The sequence below is a fragment of the Lutra lutra genome, chromosome 6 (assembly GCF_902655055.1).
Source record: "Lutra lutra chromosome 6, mLutLut1.2, whole genome shotgun sequence".
NCBI classification, from domain to species: domain Eukaryota; kingdom Metazoa; phylum Chordata; class Mammalia; order Carnivora; family Mustelidae; genus Lutra; species Lutra lutra.
The window spans coordinates 107,384,475-107,411,657 of NC_062283.1; the positions used below are offsets into that span (position 1 = coordinate 107,384,475).

Consider the following 27,183-nt stretch of genomic DNA (forward strand, 5'->3'; position numbering starts at 1 on the left):
GTGGCTAACCTGGACCCATGTTGAAAATAATTCAGATTCACTTTTTAAGTACCCAGAGCAACTCATTCAGCATCTCATCTATATGACAATTGTACAAGGGCCACCAAGAACCTCACTGCCACCGAGGCTTGAGCGTCCGATTTAAAAACAATGCTCTTGCAGTTTCACCTATTAGGAATTTATACCCTGTGGGCCATTCAATGAGGAGAAAAAGCTGATTAAAAATCCAATATTAAACTGAAAACTACTTAAAGTCTCAAACACATTTCTATCACAAATGCATACAGAGTAGTACATGACCAAAATGTAATCTACAAAAATCATAATATATAACCAGATACTAGCCTCTGAAAGTTAGTTCTTGAGATACAAATCCTAGTTAGATAAGGGCAAGAAAGTTTTAGAAATAAGGATATGCCTGTGGCTGAGAAACACTTCTCTTTGAGAGCGGACTACCTTTTGAGTCATTGTCACAATTGAGTTATGGGCATAAAGTCAGCCAGTTTTCTAGATTTTTACGTCTGAGTTTATGGGCAGACAAGTGTGTGTGTGTAAACTATCAAGTCTTGGAATCCTTCAGCTTTCATGGAGAATTCTTAGAAAACTATTATAAGACTTGCAGAATTTAAAAGAAAGTTGATCCTTTTCTTTTTTGAAATATGGCGGCAGCCACGGAGTCCCAAGTTTAAAGACAGCTGATTGAAATGTTCTTTTTTCCCCCCTTGTTTTTCATTTATTGTAAAATAATCAGAACTACGTTGGCATGAACAGCATTTCTCACTGTGACTGTTACTAAGTTTTCAATATTTTGTATATGCTGTGTGTCCTTTGAAACAGACATTTTCTCTAAAAAATAACCGAAAAGAGAAAGATTATGTTTGCATTTTCTTTGTTCAAGGTGTTTATTGCATCTCAGAGGGCGTACATGCACTGGGTTTTTAAACTGAAATAGAAAGAAATGCCATTTTGAAATTGGTTTCAGGTCATTTTTCCCCATTACAGTGTATGTTATCCCCACAGTAAATTCAGATACAACCACTTTTAAATGGTACCAGACATCTATTAAATAATTTGAAAAATCGGCAAACACCTTTCCAACCCAATACGTTTTTACAAAAAGCTGCCAAGCCACTAGCAACACTGATCAACAGTGACCTCATTTATGCATCAAAATCTTAAGCCAAGCCATCAGCACAGACAGTATGACAACAAATTAAAAATTAAAGAATACAGTATGTACAGTAAAGGATACAATTCTCTGAATTAGTTTAAATTCTAATCACAATGGTACAACAAAACCTACTTTGAGCTCAGTTGAGGGATGGAAGAACACTAGTCTACAGAACACACAAAGAAATACTAAATTAACAGATGTACATAAAACCCACAATAAAATAAAAATATTTGCAGTAATCTTTAAATTACACATATACCTTGGGGTGCCTTCATCATCATTTGAATAGCACATCTCTAATTGCATTTTCACGGACGGGATAGAAACGAACCCTTTGCTTTTCAGTGCATTTAATCAAGAATGAATAAATAGGTCAATTTAGATGCAAAACCTGTCAAATATAATCAAAATATACATTTCAAGATAGTAGTGACTAAATATGGAATTCTTTCCATATGATTTTTTTTCATTCTTGATAAGGTAGATTCAAGGAGAAATATTTATGATGGACGTTAACCCTTCTATTTTTTTTAAAACAAAATTTCTGAACATATACAGTGCCACAAAAATAAACATTTCTCACAACAGTTGAAGTTCCTGTGATTGGAAAAATGTACTCCACACCGAAAAAGTTTTGTATATTTAAGAGTGTTTTCCTTACTATTTGATATTATCACACTATGTAACAGAGATACAGAGAAAAAGAGAATTTATGGGAAGAGTTTAGGTTTGTCCAAAAGTCATATGTACATCAAAACCCTCAAAAACACAGACACGTCTTTCCAAATGGCTCACCATACAATAGCTGCGTCATCCGTCCATGGGCGAGGTCCAGAAAAGCACTAAAGGCATCAGAAACATCCATTCATTGTTTTTACATCGTACAACACACAAATAACCCAAATACACTACAATTTTGAGAGTAGGGATAACAGCTAAGGTAGTACACATTCCTAATGTTCACTTTCACAGCTGTGCTACACATTTTGGAAGAGAAGTTACGAGTAAGCATTGGGTTTGGTACTGGTGGCTCACTTTGAAACTCTGAGCATCAATTTTACTTGAAGTCTCCAAACTCATTATTTTTTTCCTATTCAGTCACAAAAATTGCAGCTGTAAAGATAAAAAGCGCTTGAATTAGAAAACAACATTACACATTCCTCAAACATACTACCTTGCTTGTAGTTTTACCTCATAATTACTACGAAGAGTCTTCATGCAAAAGGTTTCTTTATAACAAATGCACATTTATATACTTGTCATGATTCTTTGCTTAAAGTTTCAGCCAGGAAGAAGTTTTTAGGAAAACTCTTAACGTACAGTTTTTTTAGATAAAAATTCTATCGGCAAAATTTTGAAATATAGATATTACTAGAAATCTCAGAAGTGAGACATCTACTATTAAACAAGAACAGATCACCTTTTAAAAAAGGCAGGGGTGGAAATGCGGTGGCAGCAATTTTCATTATTTTTGGCTTCTTTTGTTTTCAGTTATGGTGTTCAGTGAGTCACTCAGCGATTGAACAAGTAACAGAAGAGAAGGAGGGGGATGACCTTGGAGACTCCACGCCTTTGTAAACATCACAGCTCCTCCTCCCGTCCTCAGGAACACCAGTCCCTGCTTCACCAGTCCTCTCTGCCAGGGAATCTGCCTGGGGTGAAGGCTTAGGCACGTGGGGAACTCTTTTTCATAAATGAGTCTGTGTCTCCCTTTTGACTGGGAACCTCTGAGGGCAGGAGCCATCTCAAGCATCTCTGTTTCAAGCGCTTATCAGAGCTCTGGGCACAGACGAGAGCAGTATTTACTGAACCAGAGGTGGATAAAGGGCTGCTCCTGGCAGTACCCTTAGTCAGTTCTGAACCTGTAATACCTAAGAAGAGCTCCCTGTCTCACTTATGCCTATACCAGCCCAGTCGGACCCAAAAGGGAATAGAAAAGTCAGGCACAAGGAGGAATTACTTGACTGAGATGTCAGAACCTCAAAATGAAAAACTCATTAACCTTGTATAAGAAAAAAAAAATCAAGTAGGAATCCACAAAAATCTTAGTATGCATTACAGAAAGTTAAAATATATACATATACATCTTACAACATATAGGTTGTAAGATGCATAATAAAAATTATATTCCCCCAGGCAATATATTTATTTATTAACATTATGTTAATAAAAAATTAAAAATTATAAAAAAATTATATTGGACAGTGGTCCCAAAACTTTGACAGTCTTACTCCTCTCTTCTATATGTGACATTGAGCAAAGCACTCAATGCCAAGGATCAGTTCCTTTAGCTGTGAAAAGGAGACAAGAAGTATCTTGCTAGTTTATGTCACAGAGCTTGATTTCCCATTGAGAAGAACGAAGGAGCTCATGAGGAAGAAGTGGGTATGAAAAGTACCGTGTGAAGGAAAAGCTGCATTATTACTATTTATCCACTTTCTGCAAGTACCTGTTCAGAATCTACCCACTTGTTAGGGACTGGAGTTAGTAGTAAACTGTTTTCCTTTATCAGTTTCCTTCCATAAATCACTTATTAGTCACGTCATAAATCATATTAGAGATTTCGAACTAGAATGTTAGAAATTTAAAACTCTGCTTGAGTGCAGAAGTTGCAAAGCATAACAATCTGATCTTTATTTGATGAGGCCAAGTAAGGATAAACAAATAAAAAATACAGTTTTGCAGCCAAATATATTTTTAGATGGTTTCTAAATGCAGTGTAATAGATGTTAGCTTTCTATAAATTCCTGTCATCAGGTAATACAGTGGTAATTTCCTAATTTAACGATTAGCTTGGGCAACTTTTTGCTTTATCAGTAAAATGTTTGTGCTTCTTAGAACAACTTGGAGGCTTTTCTCCCTCTTAGTTTTATAAATTAATCAAGATTTTAAAAAATTTATTGATAATTCATTGATGGCTTTTAGTACTGATTTAAAAAACATGAACAACTCAAATTATTATTATTATTACATACATGTGTTCAAAGCATAGAAGTACAAATACCATACCTGAAAAAGCTAAGCATTGCAACGTCATTATTACAAGCCCACAGGAAAAGCTCAATATTAGATACCTTAAATTGTTTACAAGAAATCCTTGATGTTAAGATCCGCTAATGGGTCCTTTGCTGGAGGTTTCTTGGGACTCTGAGTGGCAGGTGTAGGGCTTGGAGAAAGCTAGTGCAGAAAAGCCAGCCCAAGACAGCAGAAATAGAAATCAGAGAGACAAGCATTAGGCAGAGCACATACCACAGAAAACAAACATGCAGAAGATGAGATGGCTAAAGGTTTACAAAATCTACTTTGTTCTACTCAGCGATAGTGTTGTTTAATTTTGGTTTCATAAAGTACACTTTAAATGATCTTTGGCTTTCTTGAAATTCTTCAACATCAGATCTAGCCAAAGTAATATTTGAGGACTCTGGCACAACCATATGGATACGAATTAGGGACGATGTATCAAACTAGTCACATTCAGATATTATGAATATAGAGTACAATAACACAACAATCAACTGCTCTACACAAAAGCATTTTTACTTTGAGTTATTAGTACTATTAAACTAATAAAGAAATTCTAATGACTCTTCCTTATAGCGAGAGTGAGTTTGAGGGAAAAACTTTTGAAAGAAAATAACTTACAGAAAGTCACTTAAGAAATTACTTTAAATTATTAGCTAAATATAGTGAATTTTACATGAAGTGTTTTAAGTGAAAACTGGTCAAGTTTGGAGGCACTGTTTATTTCAAATGGGAAAGAGTTTCCCAGGTGTGAATGTCACTAAATTCCAATATTTCCTGTCCAGCTCACAAAGAAGACTAATTACTAAATGTTATAGGAAAGAACCATATTACACTTGCTGGCAAAAGCAGCAAAGAATTAACTTACCTTGTTTCTGTTTAATTAATACTTAAGTTATTTCATTGTGTGACAGACATAAGCTTTGGAAACAGGCTTCTGCAAGAGTGTTAGGCAATGATGGCTTGAAAAAGGTCATGTGATCTGTATAGAGTAATAATTGACACAGATCTTTTGCATCTATTCCTCTCCTATGCTTATACCTTATAGAAATCCCAGAAATCTGGGATTATGGGGGTAGCAATGTACGTTTTTATTGGTTCAGCAAACAGAGCTCGAGAAAGATTTTTAGATTTGTTCCCATGTCCAGAAACTACTGACTGTACTACCTATCAATCAAATTTCCATTTTTAAAAATAGGAATCATTCTTTATAGAAAGATCAGAAAAGATAAATGCAAGGGTTAAAGTGGTTTGGAAGGTAAGAAACTAAAGAATTGAGGGATGCCTGGGTGGCTCAGTCTGTTAAGTGTCTGCCTCTGGCTGAGGCCATGATCCCAAGGTTCTGGGACCCCACACTGGACTCCCTGCTCAGCGAGGAGACTGCTTCTCCCTCTGTCTGCTACTCCCCCTGCTCGTGCTCCCCCCCACCCCGACAAATAAACGAAATCTTAAAAAAAAGAAACTTAAGAGTTGATTCATCATTAATCATTTGTTGAGATGACAACATCATTAAGGATGATACCAATCAACTGAGATGTAGTGGACTAGTCTAGGCATCAATAATGGTAAACAGTACAACAGTATTTTGTATTCTGAAGTTATAAAGTCCTATTTATTTTACTATTTAGTATAGTCACCTCTGCTGCTTCTCTAATATAGGAAATACAAAACTTTAAGTTTTGTTTTGTTTTGTTTAGAGAGGGAGGGAGGGACAAAGAGAGAGGGCAATAGAGAATCTTAAGCAGGCTCCACACCCAGTGTGGAGTCTGACCTGACACAGGGCTTGATCTCACAACCCTGAGATCAAGACCCGAACCCAAATCAAGAGTCAAATGCTTAACTGACTGAGCCACCCAGGCGCCCCATGTAATCTAAAACTTTTATAAATACGGCATACCATTTCCTAAATCATGATAAATTCAATTAATTGTTTAACACACTGTTTTCATCATATTATCTATGTTTCATTTTCATTCTTTGAATTAAGTAAACTGATGCTACATAACACTAATATCATGCAAGGAAAATAGCTACTTTAATAAAATTGTGTTAATTTATTTCTAAAGCCTTTAGTGCACAAAATACAGTAAGATTTTAAAAACCTTAATATTATTCTTCTAAATTAATAAAAATAGAAATGTCCAGCCTTTTTTCAAAAAGCTCTTAAATAATCATAGATTTATTTAACCATCAAGGAAACATTCATAGTAAATGAGATCCTTAGAATTTTAAGTATATCTAGATTAAATTTAACCCCCATGATTATCCCCCAAACCTTCCTCACCCCCCCTCAGAAACAATAAAAGGCAGGGTTCATTAGTCTCAGAGGAGACTAGAAAATTTCTCATGAAGCCAGTGCTTTGAGTATAGCCTTGAAGGCTAGGGTTTCTCACATTCTAAATCTATCTCTTTGAACACCTACCATTGTCTCTTCTGGTCACTGTGGCTTTCGAAGGGTTAATGTAAAGCAGCCAAAGTAAGATTTGGGAAGAGGCAGACAATAGATTTTGGAGAGGATTAAAGGAAGCAAAACTCAGAAAGTTTAAAGTAGGAATCCTGTGGATAACAATATAAACACCCATTTGGTGAGTAAAAAATACCACAGAAGTGGGTCCCTGGATGGCTCAGTCAGTGGAGCAGCAGACTCTTGATTTCCGCTCAGATCAGGATCTCTGGGTTGTGAGATCGAGTCCTGCACAGCAGGGAGTCTGAGATTCTTTCCCTCTACCCTTCCTCCACCCCTCCCCTCTCAAAATAAAAAAATAAATCTTCACAAAAAATATTTCAGAAGTGAAACCATTTACTGATACCATTGTAATATATTTGAGTTTTTTGTTTTGGTTTGCTGGGCATGGTCCTAGTAAAGTCATAACGTGGTGTTGTGACTCCATCCATGTCAGTTTCTTATGATAAAAACCTCTTTGGTTCTACCTACACCTCCACCTTAAAACAGTTTTTGGCTAGGCAATTTACAAGAGGAATCAAGAACTGGTTACTCATGGGCATGACTATCACTATTAGCAGCAAAACAGTTCAACAGAGTGTATGTTTTACCCTCTTCATAGTAAGAAATTCAGCCTCATCTTAAGAGAAGTTTGTCCTTTGTCCTGGATCCTGGTAGATAACCTCTAAACCCTCAGAACTTCCTGAGTGATAGGAATGTCTTTGTTATTCAGGGTGGGTTCCTGGAACCACCTGATGGTTTACGCTAACAAGAGGCCTCAGGGTGGGGACTAGCCCACCAGAAAGAACAACAATGTAATGAGAGTGTTAGATCTTGGGGACTAGCCCACCAGAAAGACCAACAATGTAATGAGAGTGTTAGATCTTGGGGCCAAGTGGTATCAGCCTGACTTCGAGCAACCCTGGGGAGCTGGAGGTTGAGTTCAACCACACGGGCAATAATTCAGTCAATCATTCCTACATAAGGAAACATCAATAAAAACTCTGCACGCTGAAGTGCAGGTGAGTTTCCTGGGTTGGCAACACTGCATCTGTATTGTTACACATGGATGCCAGGTGAGTAACACATCCTTGAAGACAAAGAACTTTCCTGCTTGGAACCCTCCCAGTTCCAGACTTCACCCTGCACCTCTCTTCTTTTGGCTAGATATAATTTGTATCCTTTCACTCTAATAAAACTGTAATAAATTTCATGCCTTCCTGAGTTCTGTAAGTTGTCGTAGGCTATTGAGAACCTGCAAATCTGTAGGCAGCTGGTCTGAAGTGAAGGGGTAGCCCCTGGGACTCCCAGACTTGTGGCTGGTGTCTGAGGTGCGCAGAGTCTTGTAGGGACTGCTCCCTTAGACTCTGCCGTTTGGCAAACTCGTTGCTGTTAGCTTCACAGTTCTTGGGCACAGCGGGCAGCCTGGAGGACAGTGTCCCTAACCTTGAATTTGGCTACAAGGTTCTGGGAACACATGATAAAACTATGGATCAGAAGTACTCATTTCTCTGGACTGAATGCACAGATACTTCAAACATCTAGCTGTCCTCAGGAACTATTCTGAATTAAGTAGGAGAAGGAGGGAGGGACTTAGGAGAGTGAGTTATTGCTATCATTTTCCTCTGAACCTCACACTATTGGTAATCTGTCTTCCACGTTCCCTCTTTCCTTCTGAAGTAACAGATAGGAGGATTATATCAGGTAAAAACATTTTTAAACAGTTTACCACACGGCAGTTTTATACTTATAATGTTAAAGGACATTAAAAAACTGACCTGTGTGCCAGGTACAGCCGCAGCTCCGAAGGGTGGCCTCATCATGGGCTGAGCAAACATGACTGGCTGCTGAGGCATCATGGGCATGCCTGTCCCAGCAGGAGGCTGCAAAGGGAGAGCGGTTGACAGCATGAGTGGAATCCACTATGGGAATGCCCGGACACTGAAGTCTTTGATGTTTCTGAAAATTTGTGAGGAATGCAGGTCTGTGAGAAAGTATAACTTGTAATTTTGAACAATGAGTACTGTGAGGCTGACAGATGGCAGAGAATCACCATCTCTGGTGGTACAGTAGAAGTCTGGCTGACCACCTATCAGCCTTTTCCCAACCATGCTTTGCTGGTGATTATTTGTCTTCTGTGAGCATGATTCTGAGGAGGTAAAACCTTGTTTATTTATGGAAACTGATTCTAAAATTTGGTAGTGATAAAAGTGATAAATGAAAAGTCCTAGTATAGTGATTAAGAGTTGCTTTTGATGATTGAGCTAAGAATGTGTTTGGTAAATACTACTCCAAAAATGACAAAACTATATACTACAGAAATCATTTTGATGACAGAATTTAAGTATTTTATAGCTGACTTTATCATGTAATGTGCAGACTTTTTAATGTCTAACATAGATGACTTTATTTTTTAAATTTTACATTACTGCATTTGGGGAAGAATTATATTCTGTAGCTGTATTTGTTAATCTGGGATTTGGCAAAGGCCTCAGAAATGTCAGTTACAATTTCTAGCGCAGGTTGTCACTCACCATTCCAAACCCTGCTCCAGGCTGTCCAACAGATGGGGCCCCGGCAACAGGAGGAACCGAACTGGCTGGAGGTACAGCTCCTTGCTACCAAAAAAACCCACAAAACACACACACACACACACACACACACACACAGACACACACAACCAAAAACAAACAAAAAGAACCAACATAATTTGGTTTTAAAATGACAGAATATAATTTTAAAATGCATGCCCCTTTAAATATGTGTGGCTATGTAAAGAAATAGCATATTTCAGTTTTAAATTTTAAAAAATGGCTCTAGCACCATGCCAGTGCTACGAACAAGGTTGCTGACTTGATGTTCACAGCTGTGGTGCTGTCACTAGCTCCCTGGCTTGCAGCTTACTGACAGCACTGGGCTTCCTCTCTACCTCCTTATAAGCTTCTCCTCTACCCTCACTGTAAATGAGTCAAATTTCTCCAAGCTTGTCTTTTCCTCTCGTTATATGCTCCTACAGACACTGGGTAGACATATGAAGAATGTGCCTTCATTCATCTATCAATGTTTGGTTTCCATTTGCCTCGCTCTGTGTGTGTGTGTGTGTGTGTGTGTGTGTGTGTGTGTGTTTTACGAGTTGGGGAAGGGCAGAGGGAGAAGGAGAGAGAATCTTCAGCAGGCTCCATGCCCAGCACCATGGGGCTTGATCCTACAACCACACCTGAGCTGAAATCAAGAGTCGGACACTCAAACAACTGAGCCACCCAGGTGCCCCTTGCACCCCTCCTTTTCCACATTTTTAGATTCTTTTTCTGTTATACTTCTGACTTTTTTTTTTTTTAAAGATTTTATTTATTTATTTGACAGAGAGAAATCACAAGTAGGCAGAGAGGCAGGCAGAGAGAGAAGAGGAAGCAGACTCCCTGCTGAGCAGAAAGCCCAATATGGGGCTTGAACCCAGGACCTGGGATCATGACCTGAGCCGAAGGCAGCGGCTTAACCCACTGAGCCACCCAGGCGCCCCATTCTCTCTGACTTTTTGACTGCTATATATTTGCACAAGGGTCAAAATTAATTCTAGTTTTAGGAAGCATTTAGAAGACTACACATAAAAAGCACAAATATCCCATTTCAGGTACAGGTTTTATAGTTTTCACTCATACAACAAGGCCCCCAAATATTTCCCTTATGTTTAGAACACTAACCCAGGATGCTTGGTTGGCACAGTCGGTTAAGCATCTGCTTTCTGCTCAGCTCATGATCCCAGAGTCCTGGGATCAAGTCCCACATTGGGCTCCCTGCTCAGCGGGAGCCTGCTTCTCCCTCTCTCCTCTGCCTGCCACTCCCCCTGCTTATACGCTCTCTCTTTCTGACAAATAAATAAATGAAACCTTTAAAAAACCCCAAAAAACTAACCCTACTGCAATTCCTTAAACTTAATCATTAAAGCAAAATCCTAATGAAAAAAAAAAAGAAAATACTATAGTGATGTCAGCAAAAATGGTGAAGTCAGGAACTCTGAAACTCTCCCCAATCCGTACAGTCAGTGGAAAAACAGCCAACAACTATGAGAATCAACTATTTTAGAACTCAAAGCTAACTCAAAGCTTGCAGCAACCAGGAAAGTACTTATTCAAGAAAACCAGCTGGATGTTGGCAAGAATAGTGAGCTTTGTGGCATCTTAACTTACCCTGTTTCATCCACTGTTCTCCAGCTCAGCTGTTGTCTTGAAAATAACAGCTTACATTCTCAGTAATAGTACCAGAGGGAGCAGAATATATTTATTTATTTTGTCTCGTCTGGGTGGCTCCCTGGAAAGACTGGCTCAAAGACTTGTCTTTCTCTCACCAAACTGGGAATGTACCTGGTGCTGAAGTTGTTGTGGAAAACATTTACAGGCAAATGTTTTAATTGTTGCTGTCTGAAGCAACGGATAACAGGGCAAATAGTAGACTAAACAAAAAGCTTGGAGGAAGTCTGGAGAAGGAGATGTTTGGGGGATTAAGGGTGTAAAAAGTGCAGACATACTCCTGGGAGTTCAGAAGCTCATGCACATGGCCCAGGGTTCTGTGCGTGCTCAGGAAAGAAATGAGAAGGCCTCTAGCTGACCTTGAGGCTTTGACCAAGCAATCAGTGATTGTGATGGCTAAGGCAGAGCAGCAAACTGCCTGGTTGACTCTACAGACATGTCCCAACTCAAAGCCCCTCTCTGCAAGGACTGGGAGATTTTCTGATTCAAGGAATTTCAGTAATAGCTATCTAATCCTTAGCCGACCCCTTAGCTCAAGGAGCAGAGACTTTAATAGTCACACATAATAAAGAACAGACACTACAGAACTAGTTCAGAGTGGTCACTCAACAACAACAACAAAACAACAAAACAAACAACAACTACGACAAAGTAACCACAACAAACCTGTGGGGAAGAGACAGAATCTGATTTCTAGAGTTGCCACATGATAAGATTCATAATGTCTAGGTTTCAACGAAAAATTCTGAGGCATACAAAGAAACGAGAACATACGGCCCAGATGCAGGAGAAAGATCTAAAATCAATGACCTAAATTTCCACATTGAGGAACTGGAAAAAAAGAAACTAAACGCAAAGTAAGGAGAAGAAGGAAATAATAAATACGGGAGCAGAGACAATAAAAACTAATTGAAGAAGTCATAACAAATCTAAATAGTCAAATTTCTCCAAGCTAAAGAAAAAGACTGTGTCAGAAACCAAAAAACTTCCATCAGCAATCAAAAAAGCCCTGAACCATATGATAATTTCAACAGCTGTAGAAAAAGCATTTGATAAAATACAGTATCTGTTGACGATAAAAACTCTCAACAAAGTTAGAGGGAATATACATCATATACATATATACATATAAATAATAAAGGCCATATATGAAAAACCCACAGCTAACATCATACTAAATGGTGAAAAACTGAAGGCTTTTTCTCTAAGATCAGGAATAAGACAAGAATATCCACTCTCACCACTTTTATTCAACTAGTACTGAATATCCTAACTGCCGCAACCAGACAAGAAAAAGAAATAAAAGGTGTTCAGATTGGTAAGGGAGAAGCAAAACTCTCACCATTTGCAGAAAAACTCTCACCAATGGCACTGTATATAGAAAACCCTAAAGACCCCACCAAAACACCATTAGAACTGATAAGAGAATTCAGCAAAGTCACAGGATACAAACAATATACAGAGATCTGCTGCATTTCTCTAAACTAATAATGAAGTAGCAGAAAGAGAAGTTAAGAAAACAACTATACCAGAAAGAATAAAATACCTAGGAATAAATTTAACCAAGGAAGTGAAAGATCTGTACTCTGAAAACAATAAAATTGATGAAAGAAATTGAAGATGATATAAACAGATAGACCTTGCTCATGGACTGGAAGGACTAATGTTATTAAAATGTCCATAATACTCAAACCCATCTGTAGATTCAATGCAATTCCTATTAAAAAAAAACAAAACAACTAATAGTATTTTTCATAGAACTAGAGCACAAAGCACTAAAATTTTCATGGAACTACAAAAGACCTCAAATACACAAAGCAATCTTGAGAAATAAGAACAAGGCTGGAAGTACCATAATCCCAGATTTCATAATTCCATACCAACAGTATGGCCCTGGCACAAAAACAGATATACATAGATCAATGGAACAGAATAGAGAGCTCAGAAATAACCCATGCCGATGTGGTCAATTCATCTATGACAAAGGAGACAAGAATATACAATGGGGGAAAAGACAGCGTTTTCAATAAATGGTGTTGGGAAAACTGGACAGCTACAGCCAAAAGAATGAAACTGCACCACTGTCCTATATCATTTGCAGAAATAAACTCAAATGGACTAATGACCTAAATGTGAGACCTGAGACCATAAAACTCCTAAAAGAAAGCATAGGTGCAATCTCTTGGATATTGGCCTTAGGAACATATTTATGGATATGTCTATTTAGGTAAGCGAAACAAAAGCAAAAATAAACTTGAGACTACATCAAAATAAAAACCTTTTACACAGCAAAGGATATCAAATCAAAATCAACAAAACAAAAAGGCAACCCGGTGAATGAGAGAAGATATTTGCAAATAACATATCCAATGAGGGCTTAATACAAAATATATAAAGAACATACATAATTCAACAGCCAAAACCCCAATCTGATTAAAAAACGGGCAAAGGACCTGAATAGACATTTTACCAAAGAAGACCTATAGATGGTGGACACAGGAAAAGATGCTTGACATCATTTACTATCAGGAAAATTCAAATTAAAACCATAATGAGATGTCACCTGATACCTGTCAGAATGGCTAATATCAAAAAGACAAGAAATAACAAGTGTTGGTGAGGATGTGGAGAAAAGAGAACCCTCACATGCTGTTGGTGGGAATGTAAATGGGGGCAACCACTGTGGAAAACAGTATGGAGGTTCCTCAGAAAATTAAAAGTAGAAATATTAAGAGTCAAAAGAATAAATAAAATCTTAAAAAAATATATGATCCAGTGATTCCACTATTTACCAAGAAAATGAAAACATTCATTCAAAAAGATACACACACCCCTATGTTTATTACAGTATTATTTATAATAGCTAAGATATGGAACAACCTAAGCATCCATTAAAAAAAAAAGATGGGGGTGCCTGGGTGGCTCAGTGGGTTAAGCCTCTGCCTTCAACTCAGGTCATGATTCTAGGGTCCTGGGATCGAGCCCTGCATCAGACTCCCTGCTCAGTGAGGAACCTGCTTTCCCTTCCTCTCTCTCTGCCTGCCTCTGCCTACTTGTGATCTCTGTCAAATAAATAAATAAAATCTTGAAAAAAAGATGTGGAATATATATGAAATGGAATGTTACTCAGCCATAAAAAAGAAAGATCTTGCCATCTGTGACAACATGGATGGACCTAGAGGGTATCTGCTAAGTGAAATAAATCAGACAGAGAAAGACAAATACCATATGATTTCACTTAAATGTGGAATCTAAAAATAAACCAAAGGGGCACCAGGGTGTCTCGGTATGTTGAGTGACTGCCTTTGGCTCAGGTCATGATCCTGGAGTCCCGGGATCAAGTCCCACATCGGGCTCCCTGCTCAGCAGGGAGTCTGCTTCTCCCTCTGACTCTCTCCCCTCTCATGCTCTGTCTCTCACTCTCTCTCTCTCAAGTAAATAAATAAAATCTTAAAAAAAAATAAAAACAAATAAATAAACAAAAACACAGATTCTTACATATGTATAACTGGTAGTTGCCAGAGGGGAGGTGAGTGGGGATGAGCAAAATAGATGAAGGGGATCAGGAAGTACAAAATTCTAGGTATAAAAAAAAGTGCAGCATAGGCAATATAGTCAACAATAAAAAAATTCCACCACAGAAAAGCCCAGAACCAGATGGCTTCACTGGTGAATCCTATTAAATGTAAAATGAAGAATTAACATCAATCCTTCTCAAGCATACAAAAAAGGAAAAAAAAAAACTGGCAGAACACTTTTTAATTATTCTTTGATGGCAGTATTGCCCTGACACCAAAGCTAGATAAGGACATTAGAAGAAGACTACTGACCAATATCCTTTATGAACCCTGATGCAAAAATTCTTGACAAAATACTAGCATACCAAATCCAACAGCATACTAAAAGAATTATATACCATAAGTAAGTGAGATTTATCACAGAAATGTAAGGTTTGCTCAATCAAAGTAATACATCATATTAACAGAATGTAAGGAAAACACCCTACATAATCATGTTACTAGAGGCAGAAAAAGCATTTGACAAAATCCAACACCCTTTCATGACAAAACAAGCAAAATGACAAACAAACATCACTCAACACACTAATATTATAAGGGAAATCCCTCAACTTGAACAGAGGCATCTGCAAAGAATGCACGGCTATCATTATAATTAACAGTGGATGACTAAAAGCTTTCTCCTTAAGACGACAAAGATGTACTGGAAGTTCTAATTGTGGCAATCAGGTAGGAAAGAAAGAAAGAGCATCGAGAAAGAAAAAAAGAAATTAAACAATCTCTACTTGTAGATGACATCACCTTATATATAGAAAATCCTTAGTAATTTATATACAAAAGAAACCACCAGAACTAATAAATAAGTTCAGCAAAGTTGTATGATATAACATCAATATAAAAAACTCAGTTCACTGTCCACTATCAATGAGCAATTAAAAAATACAATTACAAAGGCAATTCATTTACAGTAGTGCTAAAGATAAAATACTTAGAAATAAATTTAAGAAAAGAAATACAAGACTTGGGGCATCTGGCTGGCTAAGTTGGAAGAGTGTACAACTCTTGACGTCAGAGTTGGGAGGTTAAGCCCCACATTGGGTACAGAGATTACTAAAAATAAATATATAAATAAACTTTAAAAAAAAGGACAAGACTTGTTGAAACATTGTTAGACAATTTATTAAAGCACTGTTGAAATAAAAAACAACTTAGATAAATAGACATCCTGTGTCCAAGGATTAGACAATTTAAGATTAAGATGGCAATTTTTCTTAGTTGCTTTATAGAGTTAGTGCAACCCCTATCAAAATTTCAATTGCTTCTTTTGGAAAAATGGACACTTGGAACCTAAAGTTTATATGGAAATGCAAGAGATCCAGAATAGCCAAAACAATCTTGAAAAAGAAGAACAAATTTGGAGGACTTACACTTCCTGCATTCAAAATTTACTACAAAGCTACATCGAAACAGTGATGGTACTGGCATAAGGACAGACATATAAATCAATACAACAGAATAGAGAGTCTGGAAATAAATCCAGACACCTATGGTCTACTGATTTTTGACAAGGATGCCAAAACTAATAAATGAAGAACATTTTTTTTAATAAGTGTTTTTTGGAAAACTGGATTTCCACACGCAAAATAATGAATATGGACACTATGTCAACATCATATATGAAAATGGGTCTAAAATAGTGAAAGGGCTAATGTAAGAGATAAAACTATACAACTCTTAGGAAAAAACATAAGTGTAAATCTTCAAGACTGTGGATTAGGTAACGGTTTCTTACATATGACACCAAGAGCACAAGGAATAAAAACAGAAATAGGTAAGCTGGAGTTTATTAAGGTTCATCAAATTTATCAAAGGACACTGTCAAGAAAATAAAAAGACAACTCATAGAATGCGAGAAAATATTTGTGAATCATATATTTAATAAGTATCTAGTATCCAGAGTACAAAAAGATCTCTTAGAACTCAACAATAAGAAGACAACCCAATCATAAAATGGGCAAAGGATGTGAAGACATTTCAAAAAAAAAAAAAAAAAAAGGTACTAATGGCCAAGAAGCACATGAAAAAGTGCTCAACATCATTTGTCATTAAGGAAATGCCTATCAAGACCCTAAATGAAACCTTACATATTGCTGGTGGGAATGTAAAAGGAAGTGGCTGCGGGAAGGTCTGGCAGTTCCTCAAAAAGCTCAACAGAGGGTTACTCATGAACCAGCAATTCCATTCTTAGGTATATGCCCAAGAGAACTGAGGACATATATTCACACACAACCTTCTATACAAATAAAGAAGTACTTTTCTTACTAGCCAAAAGGTGGAAATGACACAAATGCCCATCAGTTGATGAATGTGGTCTATCCAAACCATGGATTACTCAGCCATAAAAAGGCACGAAAGTACTGATACCGGCTACAACATGGATAATCTTGAAAACTTTGTGCTAAGTGAAAGAAGCTGGGCACAAAACCCTCCATACTATAGGAGTCCGCTGATATGGAAATACCCAGAATAGACAGATCTATAGGAATGGAGTAAATTATTAGGTGCCAGGAGAGAGGGAGAGGAGGAAATTGAAGAGGGGCTGTGTTTCTTTTTGGGGTGGTGGAGATACCGTGGAATTAGATAATAGTGATGGTTTCACCACATTGCAAATATACTAAAAAATCACTAACCTGTACACTTTAAAATTGTGAAGATGGCGAATTTAGGGTTTTTGTAAATTTTATCTCAAAAAATTTTAAAAAAAATACTGCAATACTTGAGAAGCAGCAGATGCAGTCGAAGTTCTGAAAACAGAGTAGAGTACAGAACTTCTGTAAGGGACATTTACATTACAAAGGAAATGTCCATCTGTCTGTCAGGGTCTCTCCCACTGTACCAGGAAGAGAAGGTCACCTGTATCACAGGAAGATCTTATCAATGGACAAGACACTGCTGGAAATCTACACAACAAATCTTACCTTTAGATTACCCTGCCTTTCCTGGTAACTTCCCCCCAGCCTGGCCACCCAACAGCTTGCTAGCTTTTGTCTTCATCAGCAGATAGTGTTGAAGCCAGTGGATTAGGCTACCTTGGGGAATTACTCATTTTCCCCTGGGTAGCCCCTATACATGAGGTATACTGTAAGGACCTATTTAGAAACTGTCCCTGCTCCCCTTCCCCCAGGGGATTTACTTGGAGACAAGTCCCGGAAACCAGCTACAGGTAACAGAGCCCAGATACAAAGGTGGGTCAGTAGTGGGCATTGGTGGTATAGTGGTGAGCATAGCCGCCTTCCAAAGGTGGGTCAGGCCAGGTGGAGACATCTGATCAGTGCGGGGATGCATACTGTCTCCCTGGTTACTAAGGAGTATGGGCCCCGCCCTTTGGGCGCCAATTCCCAATCAAGGTGTAATAGGCTGGTTCAAATGTCTACTAGGGTAAACTGTAACTCAATTGGTCACCTAGCATCACTGTGGAGTGTCCTGTGTGTGTTACAATCTCATTGGCCACCTGTGCGTGGCCAGGCCCGACCGCATGGCCTTTGCCCTTAAAAGCTAGTCTGTGAAGCAGAGAAGGGTTGCCCTCTCTTGTAAGAGGTGCGTCCCCAAACGTTTGGTTAGATTCTTGATGCTTGGCGCGAAATATAGCTTTGCTTGACCTTCGCTTTATATCAGTCTTGCTCCTTTAATCACGGACCCATTATTGGGGCATAACAATACATGTTAATAAACTTCTGTTTTTCTCTTGCTAACTGGTCTTTTATTACAGGAGTCTCAGCCAAGAATTCAGAAAGTTAGAGGGGAAGTCATTTTTCCTCACCTACACTATAGGTATTGTATTTTCAGAGTCACTCTTTTTACTCATCATTTCAACACCTTAGGTGGCAGACTATTCACCAGACCCAGAATCCTGTCCCTTACCAAGATTGCATCATACAGTGATATTGTATTATTTATCAGAACTGTTATCATTAAAACTTCATTCTATGAAAGAAAAAAGGTTTTTTATTAGTTATCAAAATAAAATGAACTTATTGGAAATTCCTGAGCAAATAAATGGGCCAAATAATTTAAAGATAGTCTAAGTTTGCTATTGGGCTTACATAGATTAACTCTAAATTTACTCCTCAGGTTATTTTTATTTTCTTTTTCAATGTTCAACTGAATGTTTCATTCATAGGCATATAAATATTAGTTGTTTTTAGGGAAAGAATTGTGGATTCTGTGGTCTCTTGCCAAATGCATTTATTTCTGAATTGCAAGTATCTTCCCCGTTTGATGAAAACTTAAGAGGTCTCCTGTGCACTGGAAAACAGGAAGAAGTAGCCACCGCTGAGACACAGGGTTCTTGATGGCCATGACGACGAGCCCCGCCAGCAGATGTATTTCAAGGGTTCAAGTCCTGTTACGATGCTGAGATCTAACTTTAGTTCTGTGCTCTGGCAAATTCTAGAGCTGAGGGGGAGGAGTCAAGATGGCAGAGAAGTAGCAGGCTGAGACTACTTCAGGTAGCGGGAGATCAGCTAGATAGCTTATCTAAAGATTGCAAACACCTACAAATCCAATGGGAGATCGAAGAGAAGAAGAACAGCAATTCTAGAAACAGAAAATCAACCACTTTCTGAAAGGTAGGACTGGCGGAGAAGTGAATCCAAAGCAACGGGAAGATAGACCGCGGGGGGAGGGGCTGGCTCCCAGCAAGCGGCGGAGCAACGGAGCACAAAATCAGGACTTTTAAAAGTCTGTTCCGCTGAAGGACATCGCTCCAGAGGCTTAACCGGGGTGAAGCCCACTCGGGGTCAGCGTGGCCTCAGGTCCCGCAGGGTCACAGAAGGATAGGGGGTGTCTGAGTGTCGCAGAGCTTACAGGTATTAGAACGGGGAAGCCAGTTACAGAGACAGAGCCGAGGAGTGACTCTCAGCTTGGGGTTACCTTGAAGCGGTCGCAGGCTCGGTAAGCTCGGAGCGCGGCCAGAGGCCAGGGTGACGGGAGTAATTGGGCGCTGTTCTCTGAGGGCGCACTGAGGAGTGGGGCCCCGGGCTCTCGGCTCCTCCGGGCCGGAGACCGGGAGGCCGCCATCTTCATTCCTGCCCTCCGGAACTCTACAGAAAGCGCTCAGGGAACAAAAGCTCCCGAAAGCAAACTCGAGCGGATTACTCAGCGTGGCCCCGGGTAAGGGCGGTGCAACTCAGCCTGGGGCAAAGACGCTTGAGAATCACTACAACAGGCCCCTCCCCCAGAAGAACAACAAGAAACCCAGCCAGGACCAAGTTCACCTACCAAGGAGTGTAGTTCCAATACCAAGGAGAGCAGCGGAATTCCAGAGGAGGAGAAAGCAAAGCACGGAACTCATGGCTTTCTCCCCATGATTCTTTAGCCTTGCAGTTAATTTAATTTTTTTTTTCTTTTTCAATTTTTTTTTCTTCTTCTGCTAAATTTTTTTAACTTTTACCCTTTTCTTTTTTAATGTTTTTTAACTAGTTTATCTAATATATTTATATATCTATATATTTTTTTCCTTTTTATATATTTTCTTTAATGGTTTTCTTTTTTTAATTGTTTCTTTCTTTCTTTTTTTTTCTTTCTGAACCTCTTTTTATCCCCTTTCTCCCCCCTCACGATTTGGGATATCTTCTGATTTGGCTAAAGCATATTTTCCTGGGGTTGTTGCCACCCTTTTAGTATTTCACTTGCTCCTTCATATACTCTTATACTTATCTGGACAAAATGACAAGGCAGAAAAATTCACCACAAAAAAAAAGAACAAGAGGCAGTACCAAAGGCTAGGGACCTAATCAATACAGACATTGGTAATATGTCAGATCTAGAGTTCAGAATGACAATTCTCAAGGTTCTAGTCGGGCTCGAAAAAGGCATGGAAGAGATTAGAGAAACCCCCTCGGGAGATATAAAAGCCCTTTCTGGAGAAATAAAAGAACTAAAATCTAACCAAGTTGAAATCAAAAAAGCTATTAATGAGGTGCAATAAAAAATGGAGGCTCTCACTGCTAGGATAAATGAGGCAGAAGAAAGAATTAGCGATATAGAAGACCAAATGACAGAGAATAAAGAAGCTGAGCAAAAGAGGGACAAACAGCTACTGGACCACGAGGGGAGAATTCGAGAGATAAGTGACACCATAAGATGAAACAACATTAGAATAATTGGGATTCCAGAAGAAGAGGAAACAGAGAGGGGAGCAGAAGGTATGTTGGAGAGAATTATTGGAGAGAATTTCCCCAATATGGCAAAGGGAACAAGCATCAAAATCCAGGAGGTTCAGAGAACCCCCCTCAAAATCAATAAGAATAGGTCCACACCCATCACCTAATAGTAAAATTTACAAGTCTTAGTGACAAAGAGAAGATCCTGAAAGGAGCCCGGGAAAAGAAGTCTGTAACATACAATGGTAAAAATATTAGATTGGCAGCAGACTTATCCACAGAGACCTGGCAGGCCAGAAAGAGCTGGCATGATATATTCAGAGTACTAAACGAGAAAAACAAGCAGCCAAGAATACTATATCCAGCTAGGCTATCATTGAAAATAGAAGGAGAGATTAAAGGCTTCCAGGACAAACAAAAACTGAATTTGCAAATACCAAACCAGCTCTACAGGAAATATTGAAAGGGGTCCTCTAAGCAAAGAGAGACCCTAAAAGTAGTAGATCAGAAAGAAACAGAGACAATATACAATAACAGTCACCTTACAGGCAATACAATGGCACTAAATTCATATCTCTCAATACTTACCCTGAGTGTTAATGGGCTAAATGCCCCAATCAAAAGACACAGGGTATCAGAATGGATAAAAAAACAAAACCCATCTATATGTTGCCTACAAGAAACTCATTTTAAACCCGAAGACACCTCCAGATTTAAAGTGAGGGGGTGGAAAACAATTTACCATGCTAATGGACATCAGAAGAAAGCAGGAGTGGCAATCCTTATATCAGATCAATTAGATTTTAAGCCAAAGACTATAATAAGAGATGAGGAAGGACACTATATCATACTCAAAGGAACTGTCCAACAAGAAGATCTAACAATTTTAAATATCTATGCCCCTAACGTGGGAGCAGCCAACTATATAAACCAATTAATAACAAAATCAAAGAAACATATCAACAATAATACAATAATAGTAGGGGACTTTAACACTCCCCTCACTGAAATGGACAGATCATCCAAGCAAAAGATCAACAAGGAAATAAAGGCCTTAAATGACACACTAGACCAGATGGACATCACAGATATATTCAGAACTTTTCATCCCAAAGCAACAGAATACACATTCTTCTCTAGTGCACATGGAACATTCTCCAGAATAGATCACATTCTCGGTCCTAAATCAGGTCTCAACCGTTATCAAAAGATTGGAATCATTCCCTGCATATTTTCAGACCACAATGCTCTGAAGCTAGAACTCAATCACACGAGGAAATTTGGAAAGAACCCAAATACATGGAGACTAAACAGCATCCTTCTAAAGAATGAATGGGTCAACCAGGAAATTAAAGAAGAATTGAAAAAATTCATGGAAACAAATGATAATGAAAACACAATGGTTCAAAATCTGTGGGACACAACAAAGGCAGTCCTGAGAGGAAAATATATAGCGGTACAAGCCTTTCTCAAGAAACAAGAAAGGTCTCAGGTACACAACCTAACCCTACACCTAAGGGAGCTGGAGAAAGAACAAGAAAGAAACCCTAAACCCAGCAGGAGAAGAGAAATCATAAAGATCAGAGCAGAAATCAATGAAATAGAAACCAAAAAAAACAATAGAATAAATCAACCTAACTAGGAGCTGGTTCTTTGAAAGAATTAATAAGATCGATAAACCCCTGGCCAGACTTATCAAAAAGAAAAGAGAAAGGACCCAAATAAATAAAATCAAGTCAAACTATCACTCTTTGCAGATGATATGGTACTATATGTGGAAAACCAAAAAGACTCCACTCCAAAACTGCTAGAACTTGTACAGGAATTCAGTAAAGTGTCAGGATATAAAATCAATGCACAGAAATCAGTTGCATTTCTCTACACCAACAACAAGACAGAAGAAAGAGAAATTAAGGAGTCCATCCCATTTACAATTGCACCCAAAACTATAAGATGCCTAGGAATAAACCTAACCAAAGAGACTAAGAATCTATACACAGAAAACTATAAAGTACTCATGAAAGAAATTGAGGAAGACACAAAGAAATGGAAAAATGTTCCATGCTCCTGGATTGGAAGAATAAGTATTGTGAAAATGTCTATGCTACCTAAAGCAATCTACACATTTAATGCAATTCCTATCAAAGTACCATCCATTTTTTTTCAAAGAAATGGAACAAATAATCCTAAAATTTATATGGAACCAGAAAAGACCTCGAATAGCCAAAGCAATTTTGAAAAAGAAAGCCAAAGTTGGTGGCATCACAATTCCGGACTTCAAGCTCTATTACAAAGCTGTCATCATCAAGACAGCATGGTACTGGCACAAAAACAGACACATAGATCAATGGAACAGAATAGAGAGCCCAGAAATAGACCCTCAACTCTATGGTCAACTCATCTTTGACAAAGCAGGAAAGAATGTCCAATGGAAAAAAGACAGCCTCTTCAATAAATGGTGTTGGGAAAATTGGACAGCCACATGCAGAAAAATGAAATTGGATCATTTCCTTACACCACACACGAAAATAGACTCAAAATGGATGAAGGATCTCAATGTGAGAAAGGAATCCATCAAAATCCTTGAGGAGAACACAGGCAGCAACTTCTTCAACCTCAGCCACAGCAACATCTTCCTAGGAACATCACCAAAGGTAAGGGAAGCAAGGGCAAAAATGAACTATTGGGATTTTATCAAGATCAAAAGCTTTTGCACAGCAAAGGAAACAGTTAACAAAACCAAAAGACAACTGACAGAATGGGAGAAGATATTTGCCAATGACATATTAGATAAAGGGCTAGTGTCCAAAATCTATAAAGAACTTAGCAAATTCAACACCCAAAGAACAAAGAATCCAATCAAGAAATGGGCAGAGGACATGAACAGACATTTCTGCAAAGAAGACATCCAGATGGCCAACAGACACATGAAAAAGTGCTCCACATCACTTGGCATCAGGGAAATACAAATCAAAACCACAATGAGATATCACCTCACACCAGTCAGAATGGCTAAAATGAACAAGTCAGGAAATGACAGATGCTGGCGAGGATGCGGAGAAAGGGGAACTCTCCTACACTGTTGGTGGGAATGCAAGCTGGTGCAACCACTCTGGAAAACAGCATGGAGGTTCCTCAAAATGTTGAAAATAGAACTACCCTACGACCCAGCAATTGCACTGCTGGGTATTTACCCTAAAGATACAAACGTAGTGATCCGAAGGGGCACGTGCACCCGAATGTTTATAGCAGCAATGTCTACAATAGCCAAACTATGGAAAGAACCTAGATGTCCATCAACAGACGAATAGATAAAGAAGATGTGGTATATATACACAATGGAATACTATGCAGCCATCAAAAGAAAGGAAATCTTGCCATTTGCGACAACGTGGATGGAACTAGAGGGTATCATGCTTAGCGAAATAAGTCAATCGGAGAAAGACAACTATCATATGATCTCCCTGATATGAGGGAGAGGAGATGCAACATGGGGGGTTAAGGGGGTAGGAGAAGAGTAAATGAAACAAGATGGAATTGGGAGGGAGACAAACCATAAGTGACTCTTAATCTCACAAAACAAACTGAAGGTTGAGGGGGGAGGGGGGTTGGAAGGGGGGGTGGGATTATGGACATTGGGGAGGGTATGTGCTATGGTGAGTGCTGTGAAGTATGTAAACCTGGCGATTCACAGACCTGTACCCCTGGGGATAAAAATATATTATATGTTTATAAAAAATAAAATTAAAAAAAAAAATTCTAGAGCTGAACCTCCAAGCAGCAACTGAGGAGAATTTGAAACAAACTGGGAAGAGGAACCTGAGCTCTTGTCTACCAGTACAAACTTTAAGGCAGCAGAAGGACGTTCAGCCCTACATCTGCCCTTTCATCTCCTACTTGAAAGGAGATGTCTACAGACTACCAGGAAATATGGAAACGCTGCTTTGCTGCTTCTGAGGCATAAGTTTTTTTTTTTTCAGTTGTCTCTCTTCTTTTTCTTGAATATTCTTAGAAAAAGAGACTCAAACATTTTTTAAGGAATAGGAAAGTGGAAGAGACCTTATGAAAGAAATAACTGGAGGGAAGAAGCCAGAGGCCTTCTTAAATAATTAAGTCAGAATAATTTCTTCAGTAAAAGCAAAGCTGGAGCTTTGTTAAAAAGCTGCGCAGTAAATGGGATAAAGGGCAGGGAATTTACACAGGCTGCATCTAAGAGTTTATCTTTATAAAGGTAAAATAACTCTGCATTTGACTGCCTTCATCTTGTTGCCTAAAATGTCAAGGAAAATAAAAGAAACAGAAGTACAGTAACTCTGCCCTCTGATAAATTATTTCTGTTGTTCTAGTTTCTCTTTGCACAGCTGTTGTGGATTCTTTATGCTAAAGAGTACTGTCTATTACTTTTCGGAGTTTAATTACAAACAACTCAAAGTCTTCTGCTTCATAAATAAAAAATAAGGAGTTTTGGAGTTTTAAAAAACAATGAGAATATTAATCTCATCCTTAGTGATGGTGCCTGCCAATCAGACAATTAGTGGCTTTGTTGTCTTGAAGAAGCAAAACAGCTGTTAAGTATTTGATGAATTCCCAACATTGTATGGTTAAAGTCTGGATCGCAGGAGATGTGTAGACTAAATAAGCTCTCCAACTTAGCACTATTTTTTTTCTGTTTTGTTTTTTGAGAGAGAGAGAAAGAGAGAGGGAGGAGGTCATGAGGGAACAGAAGGCTGGCTGAGGACAAAGCAAAAGGCTGACACCCTGCAACCTTCCCCTACCCCTACTCCTGGGTGGGACATTTGTGACATTCTTTAGGAATCTCCCAACTATCTTAAAGTTAATACCTTGCTAGAGGGAAAAACCTGGACAATGACTAGGTCCTCTTTAGCATATGAAAGTTCTTTTGAAACCTCCCTTTTTCCTCACCTTCCCCAGCTCCATAGTATATAACTTGCCACCCCTCACAACCCCAGTACAGCAACTCTTTTTCTGCCTGTGGGTACTGTTCCTGTGCTTTAATAAACCACCACATTGCACCAAAGATGTCTCAAGAATTCTTTCTTGGTCATCGGCTCTGGATTCCACCCCACTGAACCTCACCTGTATTCTGAAACTAATTCAGAGGGGCAGAGTGAGTAAAGTAGTTCTCCCTCGTCTGCTTCCTGATTAAATGGCCGCATTGTTCAGTGAACTGTCCAATAAAGAAACCTGGACAACCACTGTCTTCTGGCATCATTCACAATGATCGCCAGTTGTGTGGATTCTACTTGAAATTTTCTTTTTTGTTTTCCTTTTCAGCTTTACTTCAGGCTCTCAGCCACTTTTTGTTTTAATCCTACAGCTGATCTACCAAGTGCCTATATTCTCACCACTCTTTCCTCCTCTGGCCTACCTTAGACGGTTAGCACTTACCACCATGACTGTTCCGAAATCAACCTGTTAAAAAACTATTAAAGCTTTTTCTTGCTGATGAGGACTACTAAAGTACAAGCTCAGAACACATGGTGCCTCTCTAATTTTGCATAGAAGAGAATAGGAAAATTAGTTCCGTTAATTTGGTAATTATAATATAAAGTGTGCAATTTAATGTCAATATGCGGTATTCAGAGATTTATAAGATCAGTTCTAAAGAAACCCTTTCTTTAGGGATTCTATTTACATTTATTGAATTTCTCCCCACCCGGTCCCCAACAAAATAGTAGCTCTCAAATGTTTCTGTTTCTGAGAATGGAGTGCAGCCCCCAAGACAGAGAACCATTTGCCTATGGTCTCTGCATTTATCTGGGCCCCCAGCTACAGGTAAAGGCTTGAAGTCTAGAGTAATAATTATGTCCCTTTTCACCCTCAAAATAAGTCCTGGTTTGGACAATAAATTATATGTTCATCCCAGGCGTGGGTTGGTTTAAGAGATATATAGTTTTTTTTACTAAGTATCCTTTGTAAAATTAAAATGGAGCTCTTTATTTTATAGCTAAATACGGTCCTCTTAAACACTGTTTTAAGATAATGCAAAGAAATATTTAAAGAGATAAATACCTAGACACAATACGCAGTTTTCTCATTGTTGTTTTTTTAGAAATTATGCTTTAAAATTAAGATCTTTTGGACTCTGAACTCACCAAAGGCAGAGAATATTAGTCCTTAAATTACCTTCTTTCTAACTAACAACCATGGGGTTGGGTGGGGAGACTAGAGGTTTTGAGAACTCAAGACTGAGCCTAGAATGTTTTTTCTTATAGAAACTGTGATATAAATTATAATTAGATTAATACTATTAGTATTGTTTAGCGGTAATTTTTAGTTCCAAAGATCTTTTTCCCATTGGTTTAAACTTATTTTTATTTATAAAACTGTAATAATACTGTTTATATATAAAACATTACTATTTATCAAGTTATTTAAAAGAAAACGTTTTAAATCCTAAAATTCAAATATTTAAATTAATTTATGGAGTATGATTATTATCTTTTTTAAGATTATTTATTTGACAGACAGAGATCACAAGTAAGCACAGAGGCAGGCAGAGAGAGAGGAAGGGAAGCAGGCTCCCTGCCGAGCAGAGAGCCCAATGCGGGCCTCGATCCCAGGACCCTGGGACCATGACCTGAGCCAAAGGCAG

General features: G+C 38.4%; 1 protein-coding gene across 16 annotated transcripts in view; it reads right to left on the minus strand.

Moving 5' to 3' along the window:
• Positions 1 to 872: 872 nt before the first annotated feature.
• Positions 873 to 27,183, minus strand: part of SNAP91 (synaptosome associated protein 91) — a 153,490-nt gene continuing 127,179 nt past the window's right edge. For all 16 annotated transcript variants that reach the window (XM_047733217.1, XM_047733213.1, XM_047733215.1 and 13 more), the window contains 4 exons: positions 9,173 to 9,256; positions 8,417 to 8,521; positions 4,249 to 4,351; positions 873 to 2,287 (listed from right to left, as the gene is read on the minus strand). In XM_047733217.1, the coding sequence (XP_047589173.1) occupies positions 4,259 to 4,351; positions 8,417 to 8,521; positions 9,173 to 9,256 (282 nt within the window). In that variant the 3' untranslated portion in view covers positions 873 to 2,287; positions 4,249 to 4,258. The remainder of the gene's footprint in view (positions 2,288 to 4,248; positions 4,352 to 8,416; positions 8,522 to 9,172; positions 9,257 to 27,183) is intronic.